The following is a 13,154-nucleotide window of genomic DNA, read 5'->3' as shown; positions in this document are numbered from 1 at the left end:
TAATCCCACTGCCCCACTCTCTCCCCATAGCCCTGTGTCAATCCCAAACTAATCCCACTGCCCCGCTCTCTCCCCGTAGCCCTGTATCAATCCCAAACTAATTCCACTGCCCTGCTCTCTCCCCATAGCTCTGTATCAATCCCAAACTAATCCCACTGCCCCACTCTCTCCCCATAGCCCTGTGCCAATCCCCAAACTAATCCCACTGCCCCGCTCTCTCCCCATAGCCTTGTATCAATCCCAAACTAATCCCACTGCCCCGCTCTCTCCCCATAGCCGTGTATCAATCCCAAACTAATCCCACTGCCCCGCCTTCTCCCCATAGCCCTGTATCAATCCCAAACTAATCCCACTGCCACGCTCTCTCCCCATAGCCCTGCATCAATCCCCAAACTAATCCCACTGCCCCACTCTCTCCCCAAAGCCCTGTATCAATCCCCAAACTAATCCCAATGCCCCGCTCTCTCCCCATAGCCCTGTATCAATCCCCAAACTAATCCCACTGCCCCGCTCTCTCCCAATAGCCCTGTATCAATCCCAAACTAATCCCACTGCCTATCTCTGTAACCTCCTCCAGCCCCTACACCACTCCCTATCTCTGAAACCTCCTCCAGCCCCTACACCCCTCCCTACCACTGTAACCTCCTCCAGCCCCTACACCCCTCCCTATCTCTGTAACCTCCTCCAGCTCCTACACCTCTCCCTATCTCTGTAACTCCTCCAGCCCCTACACCCCTCCCTATCTCTGTAACCTCCTCCAGCCCCTACACCCCTCCCTATCTCTGTAACCTCCTCCAGCCCCTACACCCCTCCCTATCTCTGTAACCTTCTCCAGCCCCTACCCCCCTCCCTATCTCTGTAACCTTCTCCAGCCCCACAACCCTCTGAGAGCTCTCCAATTCTGGTCTCTTGCCCATTCCCCAATTTCCATCGCTCCACCATTGGTGGCTGTGCCTTCTGTTGCCTGGGACCCAAGCTCTGGAACTCCCTCCCTAAACCTCTCCGGCTCTCTCTCCTCCTTTAAGACACCTCAAAACACTGGAGAAGTACCGCCAACACTGCCTCCGCAAGATGCTACAAACCCCCTGGGAGGACAGACGCACCAACGTTAGCGTCCTCGACCAGGCCAACATCCCCAGCATCGAAGCACTGACCACACTCGACCAGCTCCACTGGGCAGGGCCACATTGTCCGCATGCCCCCGACACGAGACTCCCAAAGCGAGCGCTCTACTCGGAACACCTTCACGGCAAACGAGCCAAAGGTGGGCAGAGGAAACGTTACAAGGGACCACCCTCAAAGCCTCCCTGATAAAGGGCAACATCCCCACCGACACCTGGGAGTCCCTGGCCAAAGACCAGACCGCCCCAAGTGGAGGAAGTGCATCCGGGAGGGCGCTGAGCACCTCGAGTCTCGTCGCCGAGAGCGTGCAGAAACCAAGCGCAGGCAGCGGAAGGAGCGTGCGGCAAACCAGTCCCACCCTCCCCTTCCCTCAACCACTGTCTGCCCCAGGCACCGCCTGTGATAGAGACTGTGGGTCCCGCGTCGGGGCTCATCAGTCGCCTGAGAACTGGTGTTAGTGTGGGAGCAAGTCTTCCTCGACCCCGAGAGACCCTGTAAGAAGGAGAATCTCCTCCAGCACAACAACCCACCCCCCTCGAGATGTCGGCGTCCTCCAATTCTGCCCTCTTGAGCATCCCTGATTATACCATCGGCGGCCGTGCCTTCAGCTGCCTGGGCCCCAAGCTCTGGAACTCCCTCCCTAAACCTCTCCGCCTCTCTCCTCCTCCTTCAATACGCTCCTTAAAACCGACCTCTTTGACCCAGCTTTTGGTCACCTGCGCTAATTTCTACTTTTGTGGCTCGGTGCCAAATGTATTTGTTTTGCCTTGCAACGCTGCTGTGAAGCACCTTGGGACGTTTCACTACGTTAAAGGCGCTATATAAATACAAGCTCGCGTTGCTGAAGTACGATGCGCGCGCAGAAACTTAAAGGGACCGCGCGTTGAAATAAACAGTCCGTGGCCGACGAAGACAATGTGGAACGAACGTTGCTCCCTCGCGATGACCCCCAACCACCGCTGTCACTCACCGCCTTCCTCCTCCGCGCATCGATTTGCCGAAAGTAAGTGCTGACATAGATGTTGTCGTAACGAATGTCTTGGTTGAAAGTATACGTGTACCAGAAGGAACTGAAGAGAGAGCGAGAGAGAGAGAGCGGTTACATCCAACGCTGCATTAAATAGAATTCATCCACCTGTATGGCTCAGAGACATGGACCGTGTACAGTCGACACCTCAAGTCGCTGGAGAAATACCACCAACGATGTCTCCACAAGATCCTGCAAATCCCCTGGGAGGACAGACGCACCAACGTTAGCGTCCTCGACCAGGCCAACATCCCCAGCATCGAAGCACTGACCACACTCGACCAGCTCCGCTGGGCAGGGCCACATTGTCCGCATGCCCCCGGACACGAGACTCCCAAAGCAAGCGCTCTACTCGGAACTCCTTCACGGCAAGCGAGCCAAAGGTGGGCAGAGGAAACGTTACAAGGGACCACCCTCAAAGCCTCCCCTGATAAAGTGCAACATCCCCACCGACACCTGGGAGTCCCCGGCCCAAAGGTCAGTCCGCCCTAAGTGGAGGAAGTGCATCCGGGAGGGCGCTGAGCACCTCGAGTCTCGTCGCCGAGAGCGCGCAGAAACCAAGCGCAGGCAGCGGAAGGAGCGTGCGGCAAACCAGTCCCACCCTCCCCTTCCCTCAACCACTGTCTGTCCCACCTGTGACAGGGACTGTGGCTCTCGTATTGGACTGTTCAGCCAGCTGAGAACTCATGTTAAGAGTGGAAGCAAGTCTTCCTCGATTCCGAGGGACTGCCTATGATGATGATAATCGTCGGAGTGACATCACCCCTGAACGGCCTGGCTTGAATTTTAAGGTGACGCCCCCTTGTTCTGGCCTCCCTCCATCAGAGGAACAGCTTCTCTCTATCTTGTCCGATCGAATCCTTAGCTTTGAAGAAGAGAGACATGAAATCTTACTCACGAGATGAAGAGAATGAGGAATGTTAGAGACGCCAATAGTTTGAATACCAATACGATATTTTCCAGGAGAGTCCTCTTCTTATTTAGCTCCTCAAGCACCGTCTCGGTAATTTCTGCTTTCGTAACATTGGCTCCAATCAAGGATTCCTGCTCAATTTTCTAGGCACGGGAATGAAGAAGGGAAGTTTGGCTAAGTGGCCACACTTGAGTTTTTTCAATTTCTCCTGTGCAGCGCTTCAACAACAACAAATTGCATTTATTACGGCGCTTTTAAAGTCGTTAAACATCCCCAACGCACTTCACAGTTTTGGTCTCCTTACCAAAGGAAGGATATACTTGCCATAGAGGCAGTGCAGCGAAGGTTCACCAGACTGATTCCCGGGATGGAGGGATTGTTCTATGAGGAGAGATTGAGCAGACTAGGCCAAAGTGGGGGAGACTAGAACTAGGGGGCATGATCTTAGAATAAGGGGCCGCCCATTTAAAATTGAGATGTGGAGGAATTTCTTCTCTCAGAGGGTTGTAAATCTGTGGAATTCGCTGCCTCAGAGAGCTGTGGAAGCTGGGACATTGAATATATTTAAGACAGAAATAGACAGTTTCTTAACCGATAAGGGGATAAGGGGGCGGGCGGGGAAGTGGAGCTGAGTCCATGATCGGATCAGCCATGATAGTATTAAATGGCGGAGCAGGCTCGAGGGACTGTATGGCCGACTCCTGCTCCTATTTCTTATGTTATTATGTTCTTATAGTCTCTAGAGTTTACAAGAATGAGAGGTGATCCCATTGAAACATACAAAATTCTTACAGGGCTCGGCAGGGTAGATGCAGGGAGGGTGTTTCCCCCCCCCCGGGCTGGGGAGTCTAGAACCAGGGGTCACACAGTCTCAGGATAAGGGGTCGGCCATTGAGGACTGAGATGAGGAGGAATTTCTTCACTCAGAGGGTAGTGAATCTTTGGAATTCTCTGCCCCAGAGGGCTGTGGAGGCTCAGTCGTTGAGTATATTCAAGGCTGAGATCGGTAGATTTTTGGATATTGAGGGAATCGAAGGATCGGGCGGGAAAGTGGAGTTGAGGTCGAAGATCAGCCGTGATCTTATTGGATGGGGGAGCAGGCTCGAGGGGCCGAATGGCCGACTCCTGCTCCTAATTCTTATGTTCTTATGTTCACAGGGGCGATTATCAAATTATATTATCATAAAGCCCACCCCATAAGGAGATATTAGGGCAAGGTGAACAAAAGCTTGGTCAAAGAGGTCAGTTTTAAGGAACATCTTAAAAGGAGGAGAGAGAGGCAGAGAGGTTTAGGGAGGGAATGTATGCACTGGAGCATGTGCTCACAGGTTTGTAGAGCTGCTGAGTTGTGAGTGGCTTAGCCAGTTACATGATGTTCACAAGACTCAATAAAACCCCAGCCAGTTGGGTTCGGGGGATCCACGATGGGGCAGGTGGCTGTGAGCCTGGTGGATGAACTGGCAATGTGTAGCGCGATTGTTAAACCTTTGCTGATAAACCAACTCTTTCTTAATAGCAATGTGTTGCTATGAATTCTTAAGCAAAGAACCCCATAAAGCAAATACATTACAGGAGGGAGTTCCAGAGCTTGGGGCCCAGGCAGCTGAAGGCACGGCCACCAATGGTGGAGCGATGGAAATCGGAGGATGGGCAAGAGGGCAGAATTGGAGGAATGCAGAGATCTCGGGGGATTGTAGGGGTGGGGAGATTACAGAGATAGGGAGGGGCGAGGGACATGGAAGGATTTGAAAACAAGGATGAGAATTTTTAAATCGAGACGTTTTTCTTCAGCAAATCAGAGTTGCTGTTCGGTGGCTCAGTGGGTCGCTCTCTCTCTCTCGCCTCTGGATGAGAAGGGCGATGGGTTCGAGCCCCACTCCAGACACTCGAGCACATAATCCAGGCCAACACTCCCAGTGCAGTGCTGAGGGAGCGCCGTGCCGCACTGTCGGAGAGGCGGAACTGAGGGAGAGCAACGCTGTTGGAAAGGCAGTACTGAGGGAGCGCTGCACTGTCGGAGGGGCAGTACTGAGGGAGCGCCGCACTGTCGGAGGGGCAGTACTGAGGGAGCGCTGCACTGTCGGAGGGGCAGTACTGAGGGAGAGCAACACTGTCGGAGAGGCAGTACTGAGGGAGCGCTGCACTGTCGGAGGGGCAGTGCTGAGGGAGAGCAACACTGTCGGAGAGGCAGTACTGAGGGAGCGCTGCACTGTCGGAGGGGCAGTGCTGAGGGAGAGCAACACTGTCAGAGGGGCGGTACTGAGGGAGCGCCACACTGTCGGAGGGGCGGTACTGAGGGAGCGCCGCACTGTCGGAGGGGCGGTACTGAGGGAGCGCCGCACTGTCAGAGGGGCGGTGCTGAGGGAGAGCAACACTGTCAGAGGGGCGGTACTGAGGGAGCGCCGCACTGTCGGAGGGGCGGTACTGAGGGAGCACCGCACTGTCGGAGGGGCGGTACTGAGGGAGAGCAACACTGTCGGAGGGGCGGTACTGAGGGAGCGCCGCACTGTCGGAGGGGCGGTACTGAGGGAGCGCTGCACTGTCGGAGGTGTCGTCTTTCGGATGAGACGGTAATCCCAAACCCGCGACCTCTACCGCCTAGAAGGACGAGGGCAGCAGGCGCATGGGAACACCACCACCTCCACGTTCCCCTCCCAGTCGCACACCATCCCGACTTGGAAATATATCGGCCGTTCCTTCATCGTCGCTGGGTCACAATCCTGGAACTCGCTCCCTAACAGCACTGTGGGAGCACCTTCACCACACGGACTGCAGCGGTTCAAGAAGGCGGCTCACCACCACCTTCTCAAGGGGCGATTAGGGATAGGCAATAAACGCCGGGCCTGGCCAGCGACGCCCACATCCCAGGAACCAATGAAAACAGAAGGTGACTCAGCTCCGACTGGCAATAGAAGCGGGCACTGCACCAATTGTGATAACCGTCTACCCGCTTCAAAAAAAAGTTACTCCTTCATGGGATGCGAGCGTTTCCGCCATTCACCCCCAATCCAGACTAACCTTTCTCTAACTTCTGCCATTACCATCTCAATTCGGCCCATCATCCCTCGAATCTCTCCTGTCTTCCCCCCCATCACCGACCTTCCCTTTCGTTTCTTCCTCCCCTCCCTCTTTCAGTGCGCCTTAAAAATCATTTCGAACATTCACCAGTTCTGACTAAGGGTCATCGACCCGAAATGTTAACTCTGTTTCTCTCTCCACAGATGCTGCCTGACCCGCTGAGTATTTCCAGCCTTGTCTGGTTTTATTCTAGGCTCCAGCATCTGCAGTATTTTCCTCTAGTATTACCGCTACTAGCTTCTTAATTCCAGATTTATTTAATTAACTGAGTTTAAATTCCGCCGGTTGGCGCGGTGGGATTTGAACTCCGGTCTCCAGATCATCAGTCCAGGTCTCTGGATTACTGGCCCAGTGACAATACCACTGGGATACCGTGCCCCAAGGGACCACATGCCCGCCATCACTCCGGCAGATACCTACAGAGACGGCCATTGTGGTGGTGAAGTCTTTGTTGAGGTTGTCCACCGAGTTATTGATTTTGTCGTAGAGTTGGCCAAAGTTGGAGTCCACCGGGATCCGATTCTTGCACCACGGGGTCATCACTGTAACGGGATGGTCAACACAACTGAACGCCGAGAGATGGCACACACGTACAAACCGTCGATACAGAGTAAAGCTCCCTCTACACTGTCCCAGCAAACACTCCCAGGGCAGGTACAGCACGGGGTTAGATACAGAGTAAAGCTCCCTCTACACTGTCCCATCAAACACTCCCAGGGCAGGTACAGCACGGGGTTAGATACAGAGTAAAGCTCCCTCTACACTGTCCATCAAACACTCCCAGGGCAGGTACAGGGGGTTAGATACAGAGTAAAGCTACCTCTACACTGTCCCATCACACACTCCCAGGGGCAGGTACAGGGGGTTAGATACAGAGTAAAGCTCCCTCTACACTGTCCCATCACACACTCCCAGGGGCAGGTACAGGGGGTTAGATACAGAGTAAAGCTCCCTCTACACTGTCCCATCAAACACTCCCAGGGCAGGTACAGCACGGGGTTAGATACAGAGTAAAGCTCCCTCTACACTGTCCCATCACACACTCCCAGGGCAGGTACAGCACGGGGTTAGATACAGAGTAAAGCTCCCTCTACACTGTCCCATCAAACACTCCCAGGGCAGGTACAGGGGGATAGATACAGAGTAAAGCTCCCTCTACACTGTCCCAGCAAACACTCCCAGGGCAGGTACAGGGGGTTAGATACAGAGTAAAGCTCCCTCTACACTGTCCCAGCAAACATTCCCAGGGCAGGTACAGGGGGTTAGATACAGAGTAAAGCTCCCTCTACACTGTCCCAGCAAACACTCCCAGGGCAGGTACAGGGGGTTAGATACAGAGTAAAGCTCCCTCTACAGTGTCCCATCAAACACTCCCAGGGCAAGTACAGGGGGTTAGATACAGAGTAAAGCTCCCTCTACACTGTCCCAGCAAACACTCCCAGGGCAGGTACAGGGGGTTAGATAAAGAGTAAAGCTCCCTCTACACTGTCCCATCAAACACTCCCAGGGCAGGTACAGCACGGGGTTAGATACAGAGTAAAGCTCCCTCTACACTGTCCCATCAAACAGTCCCAGGGCAGGTACAGCACGGGTTAGATACAGAGTAAAGCTCCCTCTACACTGTCCCATCAAACACTCCGAGGGCACGTACAGCACGGGGTTAGATACAGAGTAAAGCTCCCTCTACACTGTCCCCATCAAACACTCCCAGGGCGGGTACAGCACGGGGTTAGATACAGAGTAAAGCTCCCTCTACACTGCCCCATCAAACACTCCCAGGGCAGGTACAGGGGGTTAGATACAGAGTAAAGCTCCCTCTACACTGTCCCATCAAACACTCCCAGGGCAGGTACAGCACGGGGTTAGATACAGAGTAAAGCTCCCTCTACACTGCCCCATCAAACACTCCCAGGGCAGGTACAGGGGGATAGATACAGAGTAAAGCTCCCTCTACACTGTCCCATCAAACACTCCCAGGGCAGGTACAGGGGGTTAGATACAGAGTAAAGCTCCCTCTACACTGTCCCATCAAACAGTCCCAGGGCAGGTACAGCACGGGGTTAGATACAGATCGGGCAGGGAAGTGGAGTTGAGGCCAAGATCAGATCAGCCATGTTCTTATTAAATGGCGGAGCAGGCTCGAGGGGCCATGTGGCCGACTCCTGCTCGTATATCTGATGTTATCACCGTAGCAACAATCAAAGGTGGAGTGTGGCCAAGAGAGAGCGGAGCTGAAGGCACCTCAGGGAGGGCTGCTTTGTAACTGTGATACATTCTTAACATCATCACAAGATGGCTGTGCATGGACCATGTACAGTAGACACCTCAAGTCGCTGGAGAAATATCACCAACGATGTCTCCGCAAGATCCTGCAAAACCCCTGGGAGGACAGACGCACCAACGTTAGCGTCCTCGACCAGGCCAACATCCCCAGCGTCGAAGCACTGACCACACTCGACCGGCTCCGCTGGGCAGGGCCACATTGTCCGCATGTCCCCAGACACGAGACTCCCAAAGCAAGCGCTCTACTCGGAACTCCTTCACGGCAAACGAGCCAAAGGTGGGCAGAGGAAACGTTACAGGGACACCCTCAAAGCCTCCCTGATAAAGTGCAACATCCCCACCGACACCTGGGAGTCCCCGGCCAAAGACCAGTCCGCCCTAAGTGGAGGAAGTGCATCCGGGAGGGCGCTGAGCACCTCGAGTCTCATCACCGAGAGCGTGCAGAAACCAAGCGCAGGCAGCGGAAGGAGCGTGCGGCAAACCAGTCCCACCCTCCCCTTCCCTCAGCCACTGTCTGTCCCACCCGTGACAGGGACTGTGGCTCTCGTATTGGACTGTTCAGTCACCTAAGGACTCACTTTTAGAGTGGAAGCAAGTTTTCCTCGATTCCGAGGGGCTGCCTATATTTACATCAGTAGTTGCATTACCACAGCAGTCCACTCGGTGGAGCAGTAGTCCGCGAGGTGAAGCTCTCGATTGCTGTAACCATACCTTTCATTATGTTGCACAGGAAGGTGAAGGTCATTGGGAGGCAGAAGAGGTGATTGAACAGCGGGACAACCAGTTTAAGCATACAGGCTTCGTGCTTCTGCTTGAACCATTTCTTGCATCTCTGGATCCCGACATCAACAATAACTGGAAAGAAAGACAGACCTGCATTTATATAGCGCCTTTCACGACCACCGGACGTCCCAAAGCGCTTTACAGCCAATGCAGTACTTTTGGAGTGTGGTCACTGTCGTAATGTGGGAAACGAGGCAGCCAATTTGCGCACAGCCAGCTCCCACACACAGCAATGTGATAATGACCCGGATCATCTGTTTTAGTGATGTTGGTTGAGGGATAAATATTGGCCCCAGGACACCGGGGAGAACTCCCCCTGCTCTTCTTCCAATAGTGGCCCCGGGATCTTTTACATCCACCCGAGAGGGCAGACGGGACCTCGGTTTAACATCTCATTCTGAAAGACAGCCCGTCCGACAGTGCGGCGCTCCCTCAGTACTGCCCCTCCGACAGTGCGGCGCTCCCTCAGTACTGCCCCTCCCACAGTGCGGCGCTCCCTCAGTACTGCCCCTCCGACAGTGCGGCGCTCCCTCAGTACTGCCCCTCCGACAGTGCGGCGCTCCCTCAGTACTGCCCCTCCCACAGTGCGGCGCTCCCTCAGTACTGCCCCTCCGACAGTGCGGCACTCCCTCAGCACTGCCCCTCCAACAGTGCGACGCTCCCTCAGTACTGCCCCTCCCACAGTGCGGGGCTCCCTCAGTACTGCCCCTCCGACAGTGCGGCACTCCCTCAGCACTGCCCCTCCAACAGTGCGGCGCTCCCTCAGCACTGCCCCTCCAACAGTGCGGCGCTCCCTCAGTACTGCCCCTCCAATAGTGCGGCACTCCCTCAGCACTGCCCCTCCAACAGTGCGGCGCTCGCTCAGTACTGCCCCTCCGATAGTGCGGCACTCCCTCAGTACTGCCCCTCCGATAGTGCGGCACTCCCTCAGCACTGCCCCTCCGACAGTGCGGCACTCCCTCAGCACTGCCCCTCCGACAGTGCGGCACTCCCTCAGCACTGCCCCTCCAACAGTGCGGCGCTCCCTCAGCACTGCCCCTCCAACAGTGCGGCGCTCCCTCAGTACTGCACCTCCGATAGTGCGGCACTCCCTCAGCACTGCCCCTCCAACAGTGCGGCGCTCCCTCAGTACTGCCCCTCCGATAGTGCGGCACTCCCTCAGTACTGCCCCTCCGACAGTGCGGCGCTCCCTCAGCACTGCACTGGAGTGTCTGGCTGGAATTTGGTGCTCAAGGGGATGCCTTAGTGGAACCAATTTAATCTCAAAAACGAGAGCTACAGCTAACGGGCCAATCAGAGCTCAGAAAGTAAAGTTTTCGGTTTGGTGTCAGGCAGAAGGATCAATCAGTGGAGCGTCAACGACAGAACGCTGTCGTTTAATCTAATCAACGGTTGAACCTTGATGGATCAAAAGGCCTTTTACCACCCTTGATTTCCCGATAGATAAAACAGAATTTTACAGGCCAGCAGGTGGCCATTCGGCCCATTGCCCCATCCCCTCTCTCTGTCAGAGTTGTCCCATTAATCCCATTCCCCTGCCCTATTCCCATCTCCGTTTAAATCTTATCTTGTCAACTATTTACCTACTTCCATTTTAAAGCTTGTTTTGGAGTCTCCTTCCCTCTGGTGAGACATTCCTCTCACCAGCAATCTCCCAATCACAGAATGTCTTTGTAAAGTCCTGTCCCCTCAGTACAGACTCACACGAGGCATGTCGTGAAGTCAAGGTCACTCTGGACCTGCACCTTTATTTCACAGTTCTGGAATGCTGCACTTGCCTGAGACCTGTCCTTATATACCTGTCTCTTGCAAGTGCACCCCTGGTGGTAAGGTATGCTGGTGGTTACAGGTCATATCTTATTACAGTCATGTACAGCATGTTAGGATACAGTTATATATAATAATGTAAGATACATAACAGTCTTCCTGTGGCCCATACTGGCCAATCACAGGCTGTCTTCCTGTGTCCCATACTGCCCAATCACAGGCTGTCTTCCTGTGGCCCAAACTGCCCAATCACAGGCTGTCTTCCTGTGGCCCAAACTGCCCAATCACAGGCTGTCTTCCTGTGGCCCAAACTGCCCAATCACAGGCTGTCTTCCTGTGTCCCAAACTGCCCAATCACAGGCTGTCTTCCTGTGTACTATACTGCCCAATCACAGGCTGTCTTCCTGTGGCCCAAACTGCCCAATCACAGGCTGTCTTCCTGTGTCCCATACTGCCCAATCACAGGCTGTCTTCCTGTGGCCCATACTGCCCAATCACAGGCTGTCTTCCTGTGGCTCAAACTGCCCAATCACAGGCTGTCTTCCTGTGTCCCATACTGCCCAATCACAGGCTGTCTTCCTGTGTCCCATACTGCCCAATCACAGGCTGTCTTCCTGTGTCCCATACTGCCCAATCACAGGCTGTCTTCCTGTGTCCCATACTGCCCAATCACAGGCTGTCTTCCTGTGGTCCATACTGTCCAATCACAGATACAAAAAGTCCATAAGAGCGTGAGAATTCGGAGCAGGAGTCGGCCATTCGGCCCCTCGAGCCTGCTCCGCCATTCAATAAGATCACGGATGATCTTCGACCTCAACTCCACTTTCCCGCCCGATCCCTTGGTTCCCCTCGAGTCCAAAAATCTCAGCCTTCAATGCACTCAACGACTGAGCCTCCACAGTCGTTGGGGCAGAGAATCCCAAAGATTCACCACCCTCTGAGTGAAGAAATTCCTCCTCATCTCAGTCCTCAATGGCCGAGCCCTTATCCTGAGACTGTGTGACCCCCTGGTTCTCGACTCCCCAGCCCGGGGGGAAACATCCTCCCTGCATCTACCCTGTCGAGCCCTGTCAGAATCTTACATGTTTCAATGAGATCACCTCTCATTCTTCTAAACTCCAGACAGTTTAAAGTCACATAGAAACATAGAAACATAGAAAATAGGTGCAGGAGTAGGCCATTCGGCCCTTCGAGCCTGCACCCCCATTCAATATGATCATGGCTGATCATTCACCTCAGTACCCCATTCCTGCTTTCTCTCCATGCCCCCTGATCCCTCTCGCTGTAAGGGCCACATCTAACTCCCTCTGGAATATGTCTAACGAACTGGCCTCAACAACTTTCTGTGGTAGAGAATTCCACAGCTTCACAATTCTCTGGGTGAAGAAGTTTCTCCTCATCTTGGTCCTAAATGGCTTACCCCTTATCCTTAGACTGTGACCCCTGGTTCTGGACTTCCCCAACATCGGGAACATTCTTCCTGCATCTAACCTGTCCAGTCCCGTCAGAATTTTATATGTTTCTATGAGATCCCCTCTCATCTAAATTCCAGTGAATATAAGCCGAGTCGATCCAGTCTTTCTTCATATGTCAGTCCTGCCATCCAGGGAATCAGTCTGGTGAATCTTCGCTGCACTCCCTCAATAGCAAGAACGTCCTTCCTCAGATTAGGAGACCAAAACTGTACACAATATTCAAGATGTGGTCTCACCAAGGCCCTGTACAATTGCAGTAAGACCTCCCTGAACTCACATTCACAACGCATCTTGGTCCTCATCTCGAACATTTTTTGCGTGGTGAAGTTCAACTTTCCCTTGTTGCTGTCCTTGGAGGGGTCATAGCCCTGATCCGATATAATCTCCGTGTTAACGTCATGAAAAGAATCTTTAACTTTTTTGGTCCCTTCCCCGAATTCCTTACCATTTTCCTGGGAAGGAGAAGAGAACAGACTTGCATTTCTATAGCACCTTTCACCACCCCGGGACCTCCCAAAGCGTCTCATAGCCAATTAACTGATTTTTTTTTAAGTGTGGTCACTGTTGTAATGTGGGAAACGCGGCAGCTCAATTTGCGCACAGCAAGCTCCCACACACAGCAATGTGATAATGACCTGGATCATCTGTTTTAGTGATGTTGGTTGAGGGATAAATATTGGCCCCAGGACACCGGGGAGAACTCCCC

The 13,154-nt window shown here is 53.7% G+C and overlaps 1 protein-coding gene across 1 annotated transcript in view; it reads right to left on the bottom strand.

Moving 5' to 3' along the window:
• The window catches only part of dcst1 (DC-STAMP domain containing 1), a 50,817-nt gene that overhangs the window by 18,902 nt on the left and 18,761 nt on the right, over positions 1-13,154 (bottom strand). The window contains exons 6-10 of the mRNA XM_070868489.1: positions 12,726-12,900; positions 9,135-9,278; positions 6,561-6,682; positions 3,048-3,205; positions 2,093-2,192 (exon numbers count right to left, since the gene is read on the bottom strand). Of these exons, the coding sequence (XP_070724590.1) occupies positions 2,093-2,192; positions 3,048-3,205; positions 6,561-6,682; positions 9,135-9,278; positions 12,726-12,900 (699 nt within the window). The remainder of the gene's footprint in view (positions 1-2,092; positions 2,193-3,047; positions 3,206-6,560; positions 6,683-9,134; positions 9,279-12,725; positions 12,901-13,154) is intronic.

The sequence above is a fragment of the Pristiophorus japonicus genome, chromosome 30 (assembly GCF_044704955.1).
Source record: "Pristiophorus japonicus isolate sPriJap1 chromosome 30, sPriJap1.hap1, whole genome shotgun sequence".
Classification (NCBI taxonomy): Eukaryota; Metazoa; Chordata; class Chondrichthyes; family Pristiophoridae; genus Pristiophorus; species Pristiophorus japonicus.
The sequence above is the reverse complement of the archived record's forward strand: the minus strand, read 5'-3'. Positions and strand labels throughout refer to the sequence as shown.